At 37.9% G+C, this 20,413-nt stretch overlaps 4 protein-coding genes across 5 annotated transcripts; 2 read left to right on the top strand and 2 right to left on the bottom strand.

Moving 5' to 3' along the window:
- Positions 1-403: 403 nt before the first annotated feature.
- On the top strand, positions 404-8,223 carry LOC122002253 (armadillo repeat-containing protein 8-like). The gene is made up of 9 exons (XM_042557359.1): positions 404-902; positions 1,702-2,421; positions 5,023-5,118; positions 5,191-5,274; positions 6,312-6,546; positions 6,618-6,781; positions 7,385-7,663; positions 7,741-7,897; positions 7,987-8,223. The coding sequence occupies exons 1-8, from the start codon at positions 537-539 to the stop codon at positions 7,795-7,797; spliced, it is 2,001 nt and encodes a 666-aa protein (XP_042413293.1). The 5' UTR covers positions 404-536; the 3' UTR covers positions 7,798-7,897; positions 7,987-8,223.
- Positions 8,224-8,511: 288 nt separating this feature from the next.
- LOC122002254 (cyclin-dependent protein kinase inhibitor SMR9-like) lies at positions 8,512-9,600 on the bottom strand. The gene is made up of 2 exons (XM_042557360.1): positions 9,348-9,600; positions 8,512-9,179 (listed from the first exon to the last, which is right to left on the bottom strand). Exon 2 carries the CDS (start codon positions 9,172-9,174, stop codon positions 8,815-8,817), a length of 360 nt encoding a protein of 119 aa, XP_042413294.1. The 5' UTR covers positions 9,175-9,179; positions 9,348-9,600; the 3' UTR covers positions 8,512-8,814.
- An 894-nt stretch (positions 9,601-10,494) lies between these two features.
- LOC121999672 lies at positions 10,495-11,772 on the bottom strand. Its single transcript, XM_042554320.1, has one exon. It carries the CDS (start codon positions 11,770-11,772, stop codon positions 10,495-10,497), a length of 1,278 nt encoding a protein of 425 aa, XP_042410254.1.
- A 1,065-nt stretch (positions 11,773-12,837) lies between these two features.
- On the top strand, positions 12,838-19,760 carry LOC122002252 (probable cellulose synthase A catalytic subunit 8 [UDP-forming]). Of its 2 annotated transcripts, none has more exons than XM_042557358.1 (15): positions 12,838-13,112; positions 13,344-13,404; positions 13,563-13,755; positions 13,905-14,119; positions 14,208-14,298; positions 14,419-14,596; positions 15,852-16,118; positions 16,215-16,560; positions 16,639-16,776; positions 16,982-17,107; positions 17,232-17,444; positions 17,561-17,825; positions 17,922-18,124; positions 18,442-18,792; positions 18,976-19,760. In XM_042557358.1, exons 2-15 carry the CDS (start codon positions 13,381-13,383, stop codon positions 19,558-19,560), a joined length of 3,195 nt encoding a protein of 1,064 aa, XP_042413292.1. In that variant the 5' UTR covers positions 12,838-13,112; positions 13,344-13,380; the 3' UTR covers positions 19,561-19,760. The 2 variants fall into 2 exon arrangements, with proteins under 2 accessions (XP_042413292.1, XP_042413291.1); XM_042557357.1 differs by having other exon boundaries at positions 13,271-13,404.
- Positions 19,761-20,413: the final 653 nt, after the last annotated feature.

Here is a 20,413-nt window from a genome sequence, read left to right as displayed (position 1 = left end):
TGATATTTTTTTATGGAACCTCATAACAAAAATAGGTGCACTCCTTAAATTTCTACCTCGTCTTAGCACCAACCAATAGTGGGGTGAATTCTGGGTGGAGCTAGCGACGGTGGGAATCGCCGGTTGCAGCAGAAAAGGAAATAAAAACAAATAATAATAATAAAAATACAACGTTTATTGGATTTAGATGCCGTCCACTACCTGCTATATTATTGGCGACAATTCCGGCCCCACAGTGGGGCCGATATGTGTCGATCAAGACTCTGGTAAGTTGACTTCGGGTACGGAAAATGAACGTAATCGATATCATCTACCTTCTTTTATTTATTTATTTTAATTTTAATTTTCTTTTTCGTAAGGAGAAAATTGAATAAAAAGGATTAAAAACTGTGGGTGTGGGGAGAGATTATTACGCAAACCACCATCTCTCCCACGGAGAGAGAGAGAGAGAGAGAGAGAGAGAGAGAGAGAGCGCATTGAGGGATCCATTTCCCCAAATCCTCGCGGAGGCTATCGCGCAATTCCAGACGTCGGATATGCCCTCGTCGGCGGTGACCAACCGGCCGGAGGAAGTGACGGCGCGGCTGGGGGTCGGCGGCGGCGCTGCCCAAGGCGAGGCGCTGCTCAAGGCCCTACGCGAGGTGAAGAACCAGATCATTGGCAACAAGACCAAGAAGCTCCTCTACCTCCAGCTCGGTGCTGTTCCCAAGATCGTTTCCGTTCTCGCTGCTTCCGTTGCTTCCTCCTTGGGAGGTGCCGGTCTCGAGGATGCTCCCGTCATCGTGCAGGCCGCCGCCGCGATCGGTAGCTTCGCCTGTGGGGTGGAGGATGGAGTTCGTGCTGTACTCGATGCTGGCGCAGTGCCACACCTCATCTCGATCCTTTCCCATCACGATGATAAGGTATGCAGTGATTTAGTGATCTTATTGTTTTGTTGACCTTTAATTTCCGATCGCAAAGATTCAATTTTCTGGAAATAAGAGAGATTGAAAAAAATTGGATCAGTGAGTTTTTTCGACAGCTTCCATGTTCTCAGAGGTGCATTTTTTTAATCTGTTATTTACCTACAAGAGTTCGTAAGTTACACAGAATCTTTCGTGGATTGCTTCTTTGCATGTGTTTTTCAGATTGCCTATGTTTTGCCAGTTTTACTTGTTTATTGAATGAAGTATAGAAACCTATGGCTTCAGTTTGTGATCTTAGAAGGGATCCATCCATAATTGGGAACCCACACCGAGATACCTCATGATTGTTGGTTCTGAAGTCTGACATTGACAAATTGACGTTTTTCACCCACTTACGGGCTTCATTCGTTCCAATCATTCATATGCCATCAAGTTGGAAGTTTCAGTTAATTTTTTTTGGATTCATTTAGGTTATGACGGTGACCTTAGCTTGGGAGGTTATTGATCCTTGAGATTTCTTACATACATCTATAAAGTACTTTATAGTTGCTAAACAAGTAATCATTACTATATTTGGCTTTTCTTGATTGCATCTAAAATGGTCATTGTTGGTCAATCTCAAATTGAGCTTTAATTTTGGTGTAGCTGATGTAGAGAACGTTAGATATGATTACCTAAAAGCTATGCTAACACTTCATTATTCTAGTTGCACCAAGTATGCATTATAAGAGAGAGGTCTCTTGTTATTCTACCAAAATTCTTCCCTTTTTGTCTGATTTTTTTCTATGTTTTAAAGGTTGTGGATGCAGGTGCTCGGTCTCTTAAAATGATATTTCAATCAAAGATGGCCCCGAAGTATGATGTTCTTCAGGATAAGAATTTAAATTTTATCCTTTCACTCTTAGACAGTGACAATGAAAATGTTACTGAACTTGCTGCGTGTATCATAGCACACTCTTGTGAGACAAATGAAGAGCAGAAGGCATTATGTGATGCAGGGGTCTTGCAAAGACTTGTTAGTTTACTCGGTGGATCTTCAAATCAAAAGGATGCTTGTTTAGAATGTATAAAAGCAGTTGTGAAAGATAACTCTGAGGTTTCTTCTAGGTTTTCTTGCATTGGCAATGGCAAGGCTTTGAAGGCATTATCAGACTTAATACAAGATCGGTATCCCTATACGAGATTACTTTCCTGTAAATGTTTGATTGCTATTGGGCATGCCTCTCCTTCCTATGTGGAAGAGCTACAAATTAAAACCAAGTTAGTTTTGGTATTAGCAGAGCTACTTGAAGAACCTGGTCGAGTAGGAGATGAGGCACCATTTTCATTGAAAAAGTTGATTGCAGACAATGAGGAGCTACATAAACAAGCACTTTCTATAAATGTTATTGAGAAGCTCTGTAATTTTTTGCATATGAGTTCAATACAGTCAAGGCGCCTCCAAGGAATATTGCTTGCTTTGTCTGAGCTTTGTTCGAAGTTAGAGAAATGCAGATGTCAGCTATTGTCACCACAGGTTTATTCCCTTAACCTGGAAGTTCGGGTCAGCATATGTACAATTTTTATTCTTGGCTAATGAATTTCTGTTACACTTGTCAGTAATGTATTGTCAATCTTTTATCCATCATATATGGTAGATAATGATTTGCCTGTTGCTATTGTCTGAATAAAATTGTAGAGTTAAAAATGACTTGCTGGTTCAAATTATGTTTGGTTAGTTTTGGTGTTTAGAAACAGATACCTAGGAAAGCTGTTGGATACTGTGTCCTTTATCTCCAGTAGCTGTAACTTCTATTCACTTAATAATGGCTGCAATTCTCCATGTAGAAGCAATGACCTTATGCATTGTCTTTGACTTAGTTGATTGAATTTTGTTCATTTTCTGTTTTTGGATTTTATTTTGCTAGCAAATTTTTTTGTTAGGTTTTCTCTCTCATCCTTTAGCTTTCTTTAAGCATGTATCTTAACTACCCAACCAATTCTTTGAACCATTGGTCCTTGGTTGTGTGTGTTCTTGAATCACCTTTGTTATGGATTGCTGCTTAATAGATTAGACGCAAATAGGAATTTCAATTTGACCAAACTCTTATGGTATTTAAGCTTACATGTAGATAATCATAATGAAAAGATTTTCATGGATTACTGGGTCATTGATTTTGGAAAAGCCGTTCAACTGATTGGTTCTTTATGTTACTTCTAATTGAACTGCTTGATAAATTGATCAACAAATTAGAATGGTACTATTTTTCCTTCTCATTATCTTTTTTCATGAAGAAGTTAAGCCTGTTATGAACATAAAAAACATAGATTTCACTGTTATCACAACTTAAGCCTTTGGGATAAGCTGTTAATCAATCTTTAAAGTTACCAGATAAAACTCTTTTGTTCCAATCTTACCTGTGTTAATAATTCCAGAAAGTGTATCTAAAGTTAAGGAAACCCATGTTTTTGGTTTATTAGATGACAGATTATGTTGGCATCAGGGGCTTGTTCTTCGTAGCCTATGGTTTCGTATCTTTTTCTATTAGAGGAAGCAGAATATCTCCGGGGGAAAAGTTCATTATATGACTTAGCTGCACATTAATATTTTCTTAGAAATAGCCATGTACTGATATGGTTCTTAACAAACTACCCATTACTAGGATAAAGTTATTTGCTTATTATGTTGTTATTCTTGCTGAAATTTCATAATAACTAATGCTTATCCTGGTTCATGGCCGGGTTTACAAATAGAAAAATACCACTTTTGGCACAAAACTAATTCAACTTTGAGTGGTTCAAACTTTAAATATATATTTTTTACATTATTTCAGTTTTGTTTAAAATATTATTCTTTTTTTGAAAACTTTTACTAGCACACCTGTAATTTTCAACAAGTACTACAAGGTTAGGTTATTGTTGCCTATAAAGATCCTCATCTTATTGCTCCATTTATTCAATCAATGATGTGTAAAAATGGAAAATACCTCATCATGAATCTTGGTTGAATTTGAAGTTCAATTGTGGCAAAAATCTATATAGCCAATCCCAAATAATTGGGACATGACCTATTGTTACATGCACGACAATGTATTTTTAGTATGCAGGCACAAATGCATTCATTATTAGAATTTTGACATTGAGTGTATTCATCAAAATGAAATCCAAATAATTGTTTGGAAATCAATAGAAATATATAAACAGCTTTGGCATCCATAACTTACAAAATGCAAATGGTATCTAGTTTTAACACTTACCGACAGACAATTCATGTAATGCTTACTTGTACAACCTCAAATGGATGCATATATTGGTAATCTTTCTTTAATCATGATCAAGTTCCGTATAAGTTAATACTTATTCTGATCCAAGTTATGATTCATGTATTTCTACAGACAGTTATAATGACTTATACTTTTTCAAACATTTTGGAACTGAAAGTCTCTAACAAGTATTATTAAAGTTTGAACTATTTATATTTTGAACTCTCTAGCAAAGGTTCCTTTACACTTGCTACATCTCTGTAAATCAAGTAATGCTCCATTTCTTTTTGTTTTGGCAGATGATTATTACTAGTTTACATGGCATGTGATAATATTCATATAGGAGTAGAAGATGCTGTTGGAATTAAATAAATTTACTAGTTATTATTTATTCAGGTTATTTGGGTAATGAATCAGGTGAAAATGCAATAGTTTGGATCTTAAATATCAAAGCGGTTGATAAACTCAAAACAGCTGATTTTTGTTACAAGACTTCATAATTGTTCATCAAAATTCTACCTCATTCCATTGATTTTCAATAGCCTTAAACATGTTTGACTAGTGTTTCTGGGAGAGGTTACTCTCAATTTCTTTGCATTTGTCTTATCTTAGTCTATGAAGGGGAGCCTTGGCACAACGGTAAAGTTGTTACTTTGTGGCCAAAAGGTCACGGGTTCAAATCCTGGAAACAGCCTCTTGCAAAAAGCAGGGTAAGGTTGCGTACAATGGATCCTTCCCCGAGACCCCGCATGGCGGGAGCTTCGTGCACCGGGCTGCCTTTTTTTTTTTTTTTTTTTGTCTTATCTTAGTTTATATCAAGCAATGACCTTCATGACATTTTGTGCTTAATTTAACCTCTTCACTTATTCCTGCAGGTATTGGATTTGGTCATTGATTCATTGGAACATGATTGTGCAGAAGTTCGTGCTGCAGCATGCATTTGTATTAGGAATATCACTCGGTCTCTGAAGGTTCTGAATTTGTTAAATACTTTTATAATCTCCATTAAAATCTAGGCTAACCAATAGCAGGATCGGTTACAGAACCTAAGTGCAGGCTCTCTTTCCAATGAGGCAGTTGTTATTCGCTTGGTCCAGCTTTTGTATGACCCATCCAGTTCCATACAGGTTAAAGATCTACATTGACGTAATAAAAACTTTCTTTATATTTACAAGTCAGGTGTAAGATTGTGATTGTTTATTTGCTAATGATTTTATATGAAATGCTGTATTTCTGCATAAAAGGAAAAGTAGCTTTAACTTGTGTTGTTTATTTCTATTAATTTATAGGGATTTTTCAATTCTTTCACCCAATATTTTATTATGATTATTATTAGTTTTGCTAAGTGTCTGCAGAATCTTAATATTTTCAAAATATCCTTCAGACTAGACTTTTTCAATCCTAGTGACTTTATCCTTTAATGTTCGATTATTAGCAAAACACTGAGGTATATAATTTATAAACTCAACTGACTTTGAACTCCACAAAATTATTAAATTCATTTGAATATTACTAGTAATAATAGCCTTGCATAGAGTTCAATGGAGGATAAGATTCATGCAACTGATCCTGAATAGATAGACCCACTTTTAACCTCACTCACACATAAGAAACACCATTAATTGCTATAGTCGTGTTAAAGCTCATATTATTTAAGGAGATACCATAGCAAGATGAATAGGTGCAACTAGGATGGTTATTGCATCCTTTTGATAGTTTAATTTCTAAGTACAACATAATTAATTGTGGTAATACTAATACTTCTAGTAATACTTTTGCTTGAGGATGAAGATGACGGCACCAATATATGATATTTTATGGACTTGGTTATGATATTATAAATTTTCACTGTGGTTATGATATTTTGTGGACTTGGTTATGATATTTGGTGGACGGTACATTAAAAATTAAGTATATTAGGTAAAATTAATTATGTTATTAATAATTAATTAAATAAGTATCAAAATCACACTGACATGGCATAAACTCAGGCACAACTCGAAATTTTAAATTTGAAGCAGCATGACACATGCTGAATATGTTGTGAACCCATTTAGTGTCTGCTTGATGGATACTATATTGGAACAATTCTTTGGAAATAATATTTTCTTATATTGCTTAGTTGATAGTTAATTGTGTGAATGAGCTATTTGTCTTTTTGTAGCTTGTTGCGCTTGGTGCTCTTTGCAATATTATTGTCATCTGTGCTTCACGGAAATCTGTTCTAATCCGATGTGGAGGTGTCTCACAACTTGTTCGACTATCTACATCAATGGATTCAACACTGAGATTAAAATCTCTATCAGTGTTGAGGAATTTTCTATTCCTTGCCAACACAACTGATAAAGAATGCATTCTTAAAGAGCTGTCATTGCATACTTTAGTAAGCTTGTTAAATGGTAATAAACTCTCTTAGACATCTTAACATTCACTAAATTATCAGAGTAACTGAGTGCATTCTATAATGCAGATGCTGAGCATTCTATCCAGGAGCAAGCTTTGGCGCTTGTAAATAATCTTATTGACGGGTGCAGCTCTGTTGAACATATATTTACAGAAAAATGTTATAGTTTAATTCTGGATGCTGTTACCAGACAATTGAAACAGGCTTCCTCTCTAGGAGTATGCATTCAGGTTAGTGTTGACTTGGCTCTTTTTTCCTTTTATTTAGGTTTTTTCCTCAATAAGATTTTAGCTATTCTCCATCCCTCAATTTTTGCCGCGCCACTTTTCTACTTTTAGATGACACATCTTATCATTTTCTTCCTCTCTTTTTTATTATTTCCCATCTCTGCTTCAGACATTGGTTACAAAACAACACCAACTACACTTGCTCATCCTAGTTAAACTGTTAGACAATAATACTAATCTGCTTGAATCTGTTCGCATGAAAATAATGACAGATTCTAATTTTTTTTCAGATTAATGGTCCATAAAAATGTATTTACTTCAATGTTAACTTCGTAAATAAAAACCTGTTGCCTGCCATGGCAAATGAGTCTGGACATAGGTGGATACATCAGCTTCAAAGAGTAAACCTATGCGGTAGCTTTTGACACATGAAAAATGTGGTTTCAAACTTTCATTTTGGTTCTGCAATTTGGGATTTAATGTTCAACCTTACATTTATTAGCCAGACAATTATGCAGGTTCAAGTAAAATGAATTCAATCCGAGCATTCTCTCTTTTTTTTAATAGGTTCTTATGATGCAAGTGTTATCTTGTAACTTCTTTCAGGGAATGTTTGTTCTCAGCAACATTGCAGCCTGGAGTGATTTTGATAAAGATTCAGTGACAGATTATCTTATTGCCTATGATGATAATCACAAGCCCTCACTTGCAATCAAGTTCTTGCAGAGCAACGATAAGTCTCTACGATTGGCTTCTCTTTGGTGCTTATTGAACCTGACAAATCCGAGCAGTGCTGGTTCATCCAGAAGGGTTACAAAACTTCAAACTGCAGGGATAATTTTTCAACTAAAGTCTATGCTTAATGATCCCTGTTCGGATTGCAAGGTCTAAATTTCCTTTTCTATCTACACCTTTAGCTGAAGAGATTTTCAATCCCTAACTTCCCAAGATCTAATTTGCAGCTAAGATTACGAATGGTTCTCGAGCAGTGTACAGAGTTTGAGACATCTCAGCCATGATTAACATTTCCCACATTCAGTGCAGTAGCATTCTTGTACTTTTCCATTTGAGGGGCAGGCCACCGTTACCAAAGTTTTGCATTTTAAGCACTTATGAGAGGTTATATTCATCATCCAAATTATTCGATGAGTTCATTGAATTTTATAAGCTTACATTCACCAAGGCCTATCATTGTTGCATTTCTTTAGGCAGGTGAGTTTGTAGATCAATATGCAGCTTTTGAAGGGATCGACCGCGACTACCTGATATCCATTTTCTTGTCAATCCCGGTTGGATGTACCCTGCAGTGCCTGTTCCCCTTTGTTGTTTAACATGCATTTCTCAATTTTTTGTGGGTGATGTTACTCGTATGAAAATGGTTAATACATAGCTTTTGAATGAGTGAAGCTCTTAGCCAGAAACAAAAGTAAAATTTTCTGTGTTTTTTATTTTCTCTCTTATTCAATTAATATAACCCTTAGTCGTGTTATTCATCATCTGATATTTTAAATGGAAAAATATATCATTGCAAATTCAAGAAAATCACACTACCTTTGATCATCTGCCTTGCGGTGGTGGGTCTCTTTATCTTCCTCACTCAAGCACAGCCCTACCACATCACAACAAAAGAACTCCTTTTGGTCACGCCTGCGGGGAGTACACTCCACTAGCACAATCTCCTCTTTACTGTCCGATGAATTCCCGACCATGATCATGGAAAGCCTTGTTGATCCTTCTCAAATTCCAGTCAACAACAGGGAATCCAATTCAAATTCTAAAGAAGGCTGATAGTCTGACATACAGCAGCAAACCTACCAAGGAAAGGAACAAAAAGTACAACGACGCTTCAGTTTCAAAGCTTCATCGGTCTCTTACACACAAACAAAAGAACAAACAGAAAAATAAAATAAAATAACACTCTGCAAGAATGATGCAGGATGCGAAGGAATTAAGAAAACAATTCCCAGCTCTAAAAAGAAGCTGTTGAAATCACTCGCCAATCCATAGAGACGCTAGAAGGACAGTAGGATATGGTGCTATATGATCTCATGCAGCGCGTAGAGGAAGAAGAGGTCGAGGTCCGGCGATGTGAAGAACGAGATTGACGGAGATGTGTTCGGGTGCAAGTTGGTGGAGGCGGCGGTTGTGGTGGTGATCTTTCTCTTTTTGGGTGCCGGAGGGCAGCTGAGCTGCTCCGGTATCCTTGATTTCTTTGTCTTTGGGGTGGAGTAGCCAGCGACGTGAGGAACTGTGCTTTCCTCTTCCAAATTTGATGGCATAGTTTGCCTGGAGCAGCCACCATCCCTGAGATCATCTGAAGGCTTCTTCTTCTTAAAGTGCCCAGGGTAGGGTTTGCAGTGGCTCTTTCTTCTTCCTGGCCTAAAAGCTGGACCCATCTTAACTGAATGCAAGAAAAGTTCTAATCAAAAACACATTTTTTTTCCCTGTTTGTTCTTCAAACTCTAACAAGTTTCTGAAAGCGTTGCAAAGCAGATTGACGATCGACAGTATGCAGTGTAAGCACATGCTGACAGTATTCTAAGATAAACTAACAAACAACTACTTAAACCTGCACAATCTAGGAAAATTTCCAGTGAAGAATCTGAAGAATTTCCTTATAGTCAGGAGCAGAGGACGATGAGAGGAATGAAGTAGAGTAGCAGTCAGTTCATCAGTGGACACTCGATGGGTCTGGAATATATGAAGTAGAGAAGGCAAGAAAGCACAGGATGAGCGAGGGCTTTTACATTGCAAAATCTCTATATGAAACCAACTTTGGGTAGAACGAGAAGGGTATCCTAGGCCACATGGAAAGAGATGTCCTCTTAAGCAAAAAATATTATTTCAGTGTGGTCATTAAATTTAAGGATATAAAATTTTAACCCCAAAATATATTGGTAAAGATAATTTTATATATTAATTGACCTCGGACAAATAGATAAGTATAAATTCAAGGTGAAATAAAATAATGACCAAGCTAAACCATACTAATCTTACATTAGGTCTTTTATAATAGGTGATTAACAACCTAATATTATAATATAAATATCAAGCCTGGGGATTATGATGTGGCGGTAGGATATCCAGATTATTATCCAGGTATCCACAGTTCGAGTCTCAGCTATGCCAAGATGCTGGACTCCTGGGCTGCCCGCTGTGAGCGCTTCCCAATTTATCTTGGTCGCCGATGAAAAACTTTGTGGAGTCGGATCGATCATCCAGACTCAACGTTACCAGTCTGATTAATCTTTTTTTATAAATACTTTTTATTACCATCAAAATTGACTATCATCGCCTCCAATTTTATATAAGAATCAAGTTTTACTTTTAATGAATTAATCTATAAATTATATCAATTAAAAAAAATTGACTATCATCTATGATTGTACTCATACTTGGGACTATAGTACTGTGGTATAAGAGCATCCACAGTGGTTAAACCTCATTGTGAGCTCCTTCGTTGCAACATCTGCGCCACATCAAAAGTTAAAAATCCCATACCTCTTTCCACTATCAAAAAACCTCTCAACAACTTTTTCATGGGTCCCACACTTTTCATTATATATATTTCATTATCTCTTTTTCATATTTACATTTTATATAATTAAATTTTAATAAAATTTAAATTCATAAATTACTAACATAAAATAACTTTCATAATTAAAAAAATTACATAAATATCACAATACATATATCGCAATTAATAAATTATTTTTTCACTGATTACAATTATAGCGTGCCCAGATATACTCAACTAAGTCGGCTCGAAGTTGATGATGTAGCTGATTATCACGTAGCTCGTAATTTCTACGGATATATGCTTGGAATTCTTGAGTGGAGCCTTGAAATATTTGTGATTGAGAATCTCCTTCATCGTCCGACCAATTGACTACTGCATCTCCCTCATTCTCAATAATCATGTTGTGTAAAATAATACAGGTATACATGATGTCCTTCAAATTGTCCTTGTACCAAAATCGTCCTGGACCTTTTATCATTGCCCATCGTGATTGGAGCACCCCAAATGCCCTCTCGACATCTTTTCTCGCAGCCTCCTGTCGTTCCTTAAATATTTTTCTTTTAGGATCCTGGGGACATGGAAAGCTCTTGACGAAAGTAGCCCATTCTGGATAGATCCCATCGGTCAGATAGTATCCTTTTGTATATTGTGTATTATTAATCGTGAAATTAACCTCTGGTGCATTCCCTTGTAAGACGTCGTTGAATAATGGTGATTCATTAAGCACATTGATATCATTGCGTGACCCTGCAATCCCAAAAAAGGCATGCCATATCCACAAGTCCGAAGATGCAACGGCTTCGAGCACAATTGTTGGGACGCCATGATCTCCTCGAGTAAACTGACCTTTCCAAACGACGGGGCAATTTTTCCATTGCCAATGCATACAATCAAGACTGCCCAACATACCAGGGAAACCATGTCTCTGCTCATGCATTTCAAGCAAGTGTTGGATATCAGCAGCATTAGGTCTTCTTAAATATTGGGCACCAAACACTTCAATTACACATCGGCAAAAGTTGAATAAACATTGGATGGCAGTTGTTTCAGCAATCCGTAGATACTCATCATAATGATCAGCAGGGGCTCCATACGCCAATTGACGAATAGCCGGTGTGCATTTCTGAAGTGGTGACAAACCTTTTTTCCCTGCTGCATCGACCTTCCATTGAAAATATTCGGAATGATTTTTCACGGCATCAACTATACGAAGGAATAACTCTTTTTTCATTCGAAATCGACGTCGAAATATGTCATCAGGATATACCGGATCATCAGAAAAGTAATCATTGAAAAGACGAGCATGCCCAACTTCACGATCCCGATTCAAATACCTTCTCCTCTGTGTTCTACTGGAAGAACTTTGAGCTCTTTGATGTACCGTTTGTCGCTGCTCATATAGTTGGAGCATTCTTCGTTCATCTATATCCTCCGCATCTTCCGCCAATTCATTTCTCCAGAATTCCTGAAGCATAGATCGAGCTGGATTGTGAGTCATTAGAAATAAATCAAGATATTTTTGTGGTTGAAAAATATAGAGAATTGAGGAAAGAAATCGAAAGCAAAGATAACAAGGAGATGAATGAAAAATATAAAATCGATCATGTATTTATAAAAAAAATAAATTAAAAAAAAAATAATTATGACCGTTGAACAACGGCTAAAAATTAGCCGTTGCCCAACGGCTGTTCTCACTGAAATGAGAAGCAGATTTAATTATCAAGTTTTTTGTTTTTTTTAATTATTAAATAAAAAAAAATGAAAAAGATGAAGAAGCGGCTCCACAGCGGCGGAGCCGCTTCTTCATTTTAATCAAAAAACCTCCCTCCACTATGGGAGGGAGGTTTTTCATCCCATCCACGTCACAGTGGGAGCTCGGAAAGAGCTCCCACTGTGGTTGTTCTAATATTTAAGTTGTTATTCAGATATCCATAATTTATCCTTAGTTATGATATATTTATAAAAAAAAAATTTCTCTAAATAAAGGTGTAATCACAAGGATATTGAGGTTTACAATTTATTCTAATGATTAGTAGGAAATTTTTATAGGATTGACTCCGTCCTATAAATTTTTTTTATAATTTTTATAGTCAATGAGGCTGGAATTATTTTTTTTTATTTTATTTTTTCAAATATGACTGTACTCAACGAAATAGCCCTTTGCTCGCCAACCTGGAACCTCTTCATCACCCACATGGCGATTTGGGACAACATTTCCAGTCCCCTAAAATTTACGCCTTTTCGAACTCTGCACTGTGACTAGGTAGTCATTTGGGCCCCTGCACAGATTTGACCTGGAGAGGAAGGTAGTTTTTCTAAGGTGTTCCTCTTATTTCTAGCTTTACTAGTGGAAGATCGTCTCCAACATCCTTTTTATTTGCAGCTTCCAATTCGAGCGTCGAAGCCGCCTGAGCGCCTATCTTCGGTGAACCCCACGTCACTGTTGGATTGGATCCGGATGGTTCCAGTCGTCGTTGGAGGGGATCCCGACGCGGTCGTTTCTTATTTGAAGTTCACACTCTTTTGTTTTCATTTACCATCGCCATTGATGCCATTGATGCCATTGATGAGTTCTTGAGCCCTTAGTAAGCTGGTGGATGGAGAAGAGGAAGCGTCATATTGTTATTGGCTCCCTCGTTAGAGCGTTGCTTCCTCCGCTCCCATCTCCTCCTCTTTTCGTCTTTGAATACGAGTCGGTGGCGATTGTGCTCTTGTAGCGAGATTCTCCTTCACAACCCTTCTCTTGGAGGAGAGGGAAGATGCACGGCAGGAGAGGCTAGTTTGGTGTCTCCTTTGAGCGATCTTCCAGTAAAGGTGAGATTTTTCTTCATCTTCTTGAAAAAAAAAGTTTTTAATGAGAATGGTTTGACCGTGAGATACATTTGCTCAATTGATGAATGGTCGTGGTTTTGGTTTAATCGTTCTGGACGTTTTGCCCTGTTGTATTGATAGATTACGTGTGTTTTTGATAGGGGAAGATGTTTGGTCAGATTCCATGCGGTCTGCTAAGCTAAGATTGTAAAATTTGAGTTATTTGTTACGCAGATCCGATTAAAACTAGCACTTTTCTGGAGAATTATCCATGGAGGGCGAAGGAGAGAAAGGGGTACGATCGCGCTTCCCAAAAATCTCGCTCTTTCTCTCTCGCGCTCACGCGTTGCTTAAGCTTAAATGTGCTCAATTTTTAGTTGAAGTTTCTGTATTCCGAAGCGTCATTCTCTTTGTGATTGATGGTTGACTCAATATACCTTTGACCGGATGCAGAGACCTCTGAAGCACTCTGGTGGCCAACTGTGCCAGATTTGCGGCGATGATGTTGGCACAACGGTGGATGGTGATCAATTTGTTGCATGCGATGTTTGTGGGTTTCCTGTTTGCAGACCGTGCTATGAATATGAGAGGAAGGATGGGAAACAGTCGTGTCCCCAGTGCAAAACCAAGTACAAGAGGCATAAAGGTTTTGATCTGCATCTGAACCAATCTGCATTAATGTGCCTTTCAATTTGCTCCTGGACTTAATTGCTCTGCCCCAATTTTTTTTTCCCAAATCTTTGAATGAAATTTGAAAAATTTTAGTTGGTTCAAGCGTTCTGTTGTTATGCGTAGGAAGCCCTATTGTTCATGGAGAGGAGGGTGATGATGCTGATGTTGATGATGTGAGCAATTTTAACTATCCGACTGGCAAGCAGGATCAAAAGCCAAAAATTTCTGAACGGATGTTGGGTTGGCATCATGAACAGGGGGGAGAAATTGGTCCTCCAAAGTATGATAGTGGAGAGATCCCTCGCAATCACATTCCCTTGCTCACTCATAGCCAGGGGGTATGCCTTAATTATACCATTTCCATTACTGTCTCCATGCCCTTTGGATGAAAAACTGTGTGATAATGTTTTTTATTGCTTTCTGTAGCTCTCAGGGGAACTGCCGATTCAATCGCCTGATCATATGATGTCCCCAGGTGGAGGTGGAAAGCGTGTTCATCCACTACCTTTCCGTTCGCGTATGTAACTTAAACTTGATTTTAGAGTTATTTATTTATGTTGTACTCCAAGTTGATATTTTCTTATGTTTTGCTATTGCTTTTTAAGATGTTCTATTGTTATCCTTTTTCCTTATTCAGCTAGCACATCTAGAGAATTTGGTACGGTTGCCTGGAAAGAGAGAGTAGATGGATGGAAGCTGAAGCAAGACAAGAATGGTGTGCCAATGACCAATGGCACTAGTCATCCTCCTTCTGAAGGCAGGGGAGCTGGTGATATTGATGCAACTACTGATTATAATATGGATGATGCTTTATTGTGAGTTTTTTCTTCCCTTTAAAGTTTCTTAGTATGTCAAATTTAACATTTTGTCTCTTCTTTGGAGTAGACTTATTAACGTATTGATTTTTTTCATTCATTTGGTTTCTTGAAAGAAGCAAAAATGTTTGTAAATAGCATAATAGTTAACATGTTGTGGAGTTACTGGTGTTGTTTGTGCTATAACTGCATTAAGTATGCTACCCATGTTGGAAGGCCTATAGAGAATTTTTGGAAAGAAATATTATATTGCATTATATTACATATAGAGTAATTACATTATTTATAAACTCAACATAAACATCCTAAACATGATTAGTTCTATCTAAAAAAATAGGTATAAGACTAAGTATGCCTTTGTGTAGGTTATATCTTAATCCAATAATCCCTCTCATGCTGTAGCATAGATAATGAAATGAACGATAATTTTCATGCAAGCTAATAAAATAAAAAAAAATCAAGGAGCACACAACAAACGATCCCTTTAACCTTAATTAGTTGATGGAGCATGCAAGTGATGGTCTCTTCATTCTTAGATCAGCAAACAAATTATGATAAAGCCAGCTAGCCCTGGGGGTGACCAGCCCGACCTCACAAAATTTTCCCATCGACCACCAGGGTAAATCGGGAAGCGCTCATGGCGGGCGGCCAAGAAGCTCAGCATCCTTTGATTGCGCGTCCCATTTGGAGGAAAAATTCAAGTATATTCGCCATAGCTGGGATCAAACTGTGGGCGCCTGGATAACAACCTGGATGCCCTGTCGCTGCACCATAATCCCGGGGGCTAGATCAGCAAATAAATTGATAGGAGAGAGGGTAGAGAGAGAGAGAGGACAAAGACCGATCTCAAGAACTAAGTATATGATCGCATTATGATTGTTTGATTGGTTGCACTTGTGAGGCTATTTTGCCTTGCTACTCATGTTTGTACATGAGCTCCACACCAATAGCAAAATACTTATCTTTTATCTTATTTTAACATTCTAATACTGGTTCAACTCCATGGTTGTGTCCCGAGCCTGGCTGATGATCTCTTCTTTATAACTCTCTGCTGTCCTTTTAACTAGTCAAAAGAGCTCATGCGCATCAGCAGCCAGTCTTGTGTTAATTTCTTTACAAAATGAAATTATTTCTTGGCTCATCAATGAAAATTATGTTCTAAGTGCCAATGTTAAAGCTATAATTATTCTAACGTCCTATCTTTGGTCTTTTTATTTGTACTTAGTTCTTATTTTAAGTGTAAGTTGTTATGCAGGAATGATGAAGCCCGCCAGCCTCTTTCAAGGAAAGTTCCTGTTTCATCTTCCAAGATAAATCCATACAGGATGGTTATTGTGTTACGTCTTGTTATCCTCTGTGTTTTCCTCCACTATCGTATCACAAATCCAGTCCGCAATGCCTATGCTTTATGGTTATTATCTGTAATATGTGAGATATGGTTCGCTATATCTTGGATATTGGATCAGTTCCCCAAGTGGTTTCCTGTGAACCGTGAAACATACCTTGACAGATTGGCGATTAGGTATCGAGTTCAGTTTTTTGCTGAGTGTTTCTCCTCCTAAATGGTACATTTAATTGGCTCATGCTACTTGTTCATTTAGTTTCATTTGAATAACAGATATGATAGAGAGGGTGAACTGTCTGAGCTAGCTGCTGTTGACATTTTTGTCAGTACTGTTGATCCTTTGAAAGAGCCTCCTCTTGTAACAGCCAACACTGTGCTATCGATCCTAGCTGTAGACTACCCTATCGATAAGGTCTCTTGCTATGTCTCTGATGATGGTGCTGCTATGCTCACATTTGAAGCACTATCTGAAACTTCAGAGTTCGCAAGAAAATGGGTTCCTTTTTGTAAGAAATATAGCATCGAGCCGCGGGCTCCTGAATGGTACTTCTCACAGAAGATTGATTACCTGAAGGATAAAGTTCAACCTTCATTTGTGAAAGATCGCAGAGCAATGAAGGTCTGGTCTTTGCTTAGCTTTAATACTTATGCTCTCATGCTTTATATCTTTTCTGACCACACACTTTTGTAAGTGCAGAGGGAATACGAAGAATTTAAAATCCGTATCAATGGCCTTGTCGCAAAAGCACAAAAAGTTCCAGATGAAGGGTGGATCATGCAGGATGGCACGCCATGGCCTGGCAATAACACAAGGGATCATCCTGGAATGATCCAGGTTGGTAAATTTATGTTGTGAAGAACATCCAAGGATTCTAGTACTTTTGGAATGTGAAAGAAATGTTTTTGATTATAAAGTATGCTTAATAGTCTGAATAAATCTAATCAATCATTTTTTTATACTATTTAATGATAACTTATCTGCATGGTTCAAATTTCAAGATACTTATCGTTCTTATTCATCTTCCATGATTAATATTCAGGTTTTCTTGGGTCATAGTGGAGGGCTTGACACTGAAGGCAACGAGCTGCCACGATTAGTCTATGTATCTCGTGAGAAACGTCCAGGTTTCCAACATCACAAGAAGGCTGGTGCTATGAATGCTCTTGTAAGTAAATAAATGCATGGTTGAGTATAAATTTTCTGAATACATTGTTTACTTAATAATATTTTACCTGTTTAAGACACATCTGTCATTTAAACCATTTTAACCTATATAAACTCTTCCACAGGTACGTGTGTCAGCAGTTCTTACTAATGGACCCTTTATGTTGAATCTTGATTGTGATCACTACATAAACAACAGTAAGGCTTTGAGAGAAGCAATGTGCTTTCTTATGGATCCAAATCTCGGAAGGCAAGTTTGTTATGTACAATTCCCTCAAAGATTTGATGGTATTGACAAGCATGATCGATATGCCAACCGTAATACAGTGTTTTTTGATGTAAGTACAGATATACTACAAGCTTCCCATCATAATTCATAGATTGTCTCATTATATCTGTTCCCTATTCTCTTCCTTCTTACTGTCTCTTGTTTTTATATTGCTTTGCATCATAGATCAATTTGAGAGGTCTTGATGGTATCCAAGGCCCTGTTTATGTCGGCACGGGTTGTGTCTTCAACCGAACGGCTTTGTACGGTTATGAACCTCCTATCAAGAATAAGAACAAATCAAAGAATTCCTTCTCTTTCTGCTGTGGAGGTTCCCGTAAGAAGAAATCTAAATCTAGCAAGAGAAGTTCAGAAAAGAAAAAGGCAAGCAAACATTTGGATAATACTGTTCCAATATTTAATCTAGAAGATATCGAAGAGGGAGTTGAAGGTAATTCTTTTTTAAGGATTTGTAACATACTGCACTTAATCAGTATGACACTATATCTCGTCCTAGGAATTTAGTATGTATCTTATGGTTAAATAGGCGCTGGCTTTGACGATGAGAAGTCACTGCTTATGTCACAAATGAGTCTGGAGCAAAGGTTTGGCCAATCGGCTGTCTTTGTTGCCTCGACATTGATGGAAAATGGAGGTGTTCCTCAGTCTGCGACTCCTGAGTCTCTTTTGAAAGAAGCTATTCATGTCATCAGCTGTGGTTACGAGGATAAAACAGAATGGGGAAGTGAGGTATAAAAAAGACACATCTGTACCCTTAGTTCTTCATGCCTCACTTTCTTCTGTGCTAAAGTTTATGTCAATTGGTCTAAGTAATGTAACATACAATTCTAGATAAATTCCTCGATCTCTATTTACGATTTGTAAGTATCAAATTCAGAGAATAACTTGATTGCCACAACAAAATTGAACTTGAAATGAAGAAAAATGGTTCATAAAATTCAATTTCAACTCATTGACTATAGCTTGCAACATAGCTCCATCTGCTGAGGCTCATGCCATTTTGCATTGTAATGAACTTTCTTAGAGTTTCACTTTCCATTTTGCAGATTGGATGGATTTACGGTTCTGTGACAGAAGATATTCTCACTGGATTCAAGATGCATGCCCGTGGCTGGAAGTCAATCTACTGCATGCCTAAGCGCGCAGCATTCAAAGGTTCTGCCCCTATCAATCTTTCAGATCGTCTGAACCAAGTGCTTCGATGGGCCTTGGGATCTGTTGAGATTCTCTTTAGCCGCCATTGCCCGATATGGTATGGTTATGGCGGACGATTGAGGTTCCTGGAAAGATTTGCATACATCAACACCACCATTTACCCTCTGACTTCGGTTCCCCTCCTGCTATACTGTACATTGCCAGCCATTTGTTTACTCACAGGCAAATTCATTATCCCCCAGGTACAAACATTTTCCAGTTCTTGCGAATCTAGAAATCCATTAGTTCATTGTTGTTTACCAAGTGTTCTTTCCTTTGCTTCGGTTGACAACCCTCATTCCACTTTCAATAAAGTTATCGATGTTCAAACAAGATAAATGTTATGGCTATATGAACTGGGTACTGATAAATTCTTTTGATTGCAGATTAGCAATGTTGCAAGTATCTGGTTCATTTCTCTCTTCATCTCCATCTTCACTACTGGTATTCTGGAAATGAGGTGGAGTGGTGTCGGCATTGACGAATGGTGGAGGAATGAACAATTCTGGGTCATTGGTGGCGTCTCAGCCCATCTATTTGCCGTATTCCAAGGCCTTCTCAAAGTTCTTGCCGGTATCGACACCAACTTCACTGTTACATCCAAAGCTTCAGACGAAGATGGTGACTTTGCTGAGCTCTACATGTTCAAGTGGACCACTCTGTTGATACCACCAACCACCCTTCTCATAGTAAACCTGGTTGGTGTGGTTGCTGGGATCTCCTATGCGATAAACAGTGGCTACCAATCTTGGGGACCTCTCTTCGGGAAGCTCTTCTTTGCCTTCTGGGTGATTGTTCACCTGTACCCCTTCTTGAAAGGTCTTATGGGTAGGCAGAACCGCACACCTACGATCGTTGTGGTTTGGTCCATTCTTCTCGCGTCGATCTTCTCCCTGTTATGGGTACGTATCGACCCGTTCACCACGCGAGTGACTGGGCCAAATGTGCAGGAATGTGGCATCAACTGCTAGAGAATGAATGACAAAGCACATTGAATTCATCTGTTGCACAAGCTTTATTTATGCCAAATATGTGAAGATACATCCTATCAATCTTCTTTTTCTTTAGTCCACTTTGTTCTGAGTCAAGCTTTTGTAGATGTCGAGACTTGTTTTGTATCTTACATCAAGTTTTAAGTTGCAGTGTTATAGGAAGAACAGCAGTTAATAAATTGTTGATGCCAAAAGTAGAGCGTCATTAATGATAAAATTGACGATAAAATTGTTGCAAACACAAAAAACTAAACCAATACATTAATTCATCAGATGAGAACAAGGATTCCGAGTCCATGAATCACTTTCTATTTAACCATAATTGTGGAAGGATGTCCTCTCGGGATGGACAATTGGCTAGTGTTTGATGGTGTTGTCATTATAAGATTTGGAGGTTAAATCTTGGTTAGTAGGCGGGTGCAAGCTCTCCCCCATGTGCTATTTAACTGTCCAAGTCTAGTAGTTATTCATATTTTACCTCTTCCATGTTGACCTAGGGATATGCTCACGGAGGCGCTGGGGCGAGTGAATTGCCTTTTCCATCATAATTATAGAAGGAAAAGGAGGAAAAAGGTTGATGGAGGCGCTGGAGACGAGTGAATCATCTTTTGCCACCATAATTGTAGAAGAAAAAGGGGAAAAGGGTTGACAGAGTTGTTGTGGACGAGTGAATCATCTTTTGCCACCTTAATTATAGAAGGAAAAGGAGAAAACTAATTGCTTGAGGTCTTAAGGTTTAATTCTCTTGGTGTTTTCAATGAGAATTGCCTTGATTTGCTTGGCGAGCAAGTTAGTGTACTCCTAGAAGGGAGATTTCCCCAAGCAAGTGCCT

The sequence above is a fragment of the Zingiber officinale genome, chromosome 7A (assembly GCF_018446385.1).
Source record: "Zingiber officinale cultivar Zhangliang chromosome 7A, Zo_v1.1, whole genome shotgun sequence".
In the NCBI taxonomy this organism is placed as follows: domain Eukaryota; kingdom Viridiplantae; phylum Streptophyta; class Magnoliopsida; order Zingiberales; family Zingiberaceae; genus Zingiber; species Zingiber officinale.
The sequence above is the reverse complement of the archived record's forward strand: the minus strand, read 5'-3'. Positions and strand labels throughout refer to the sequence as shown.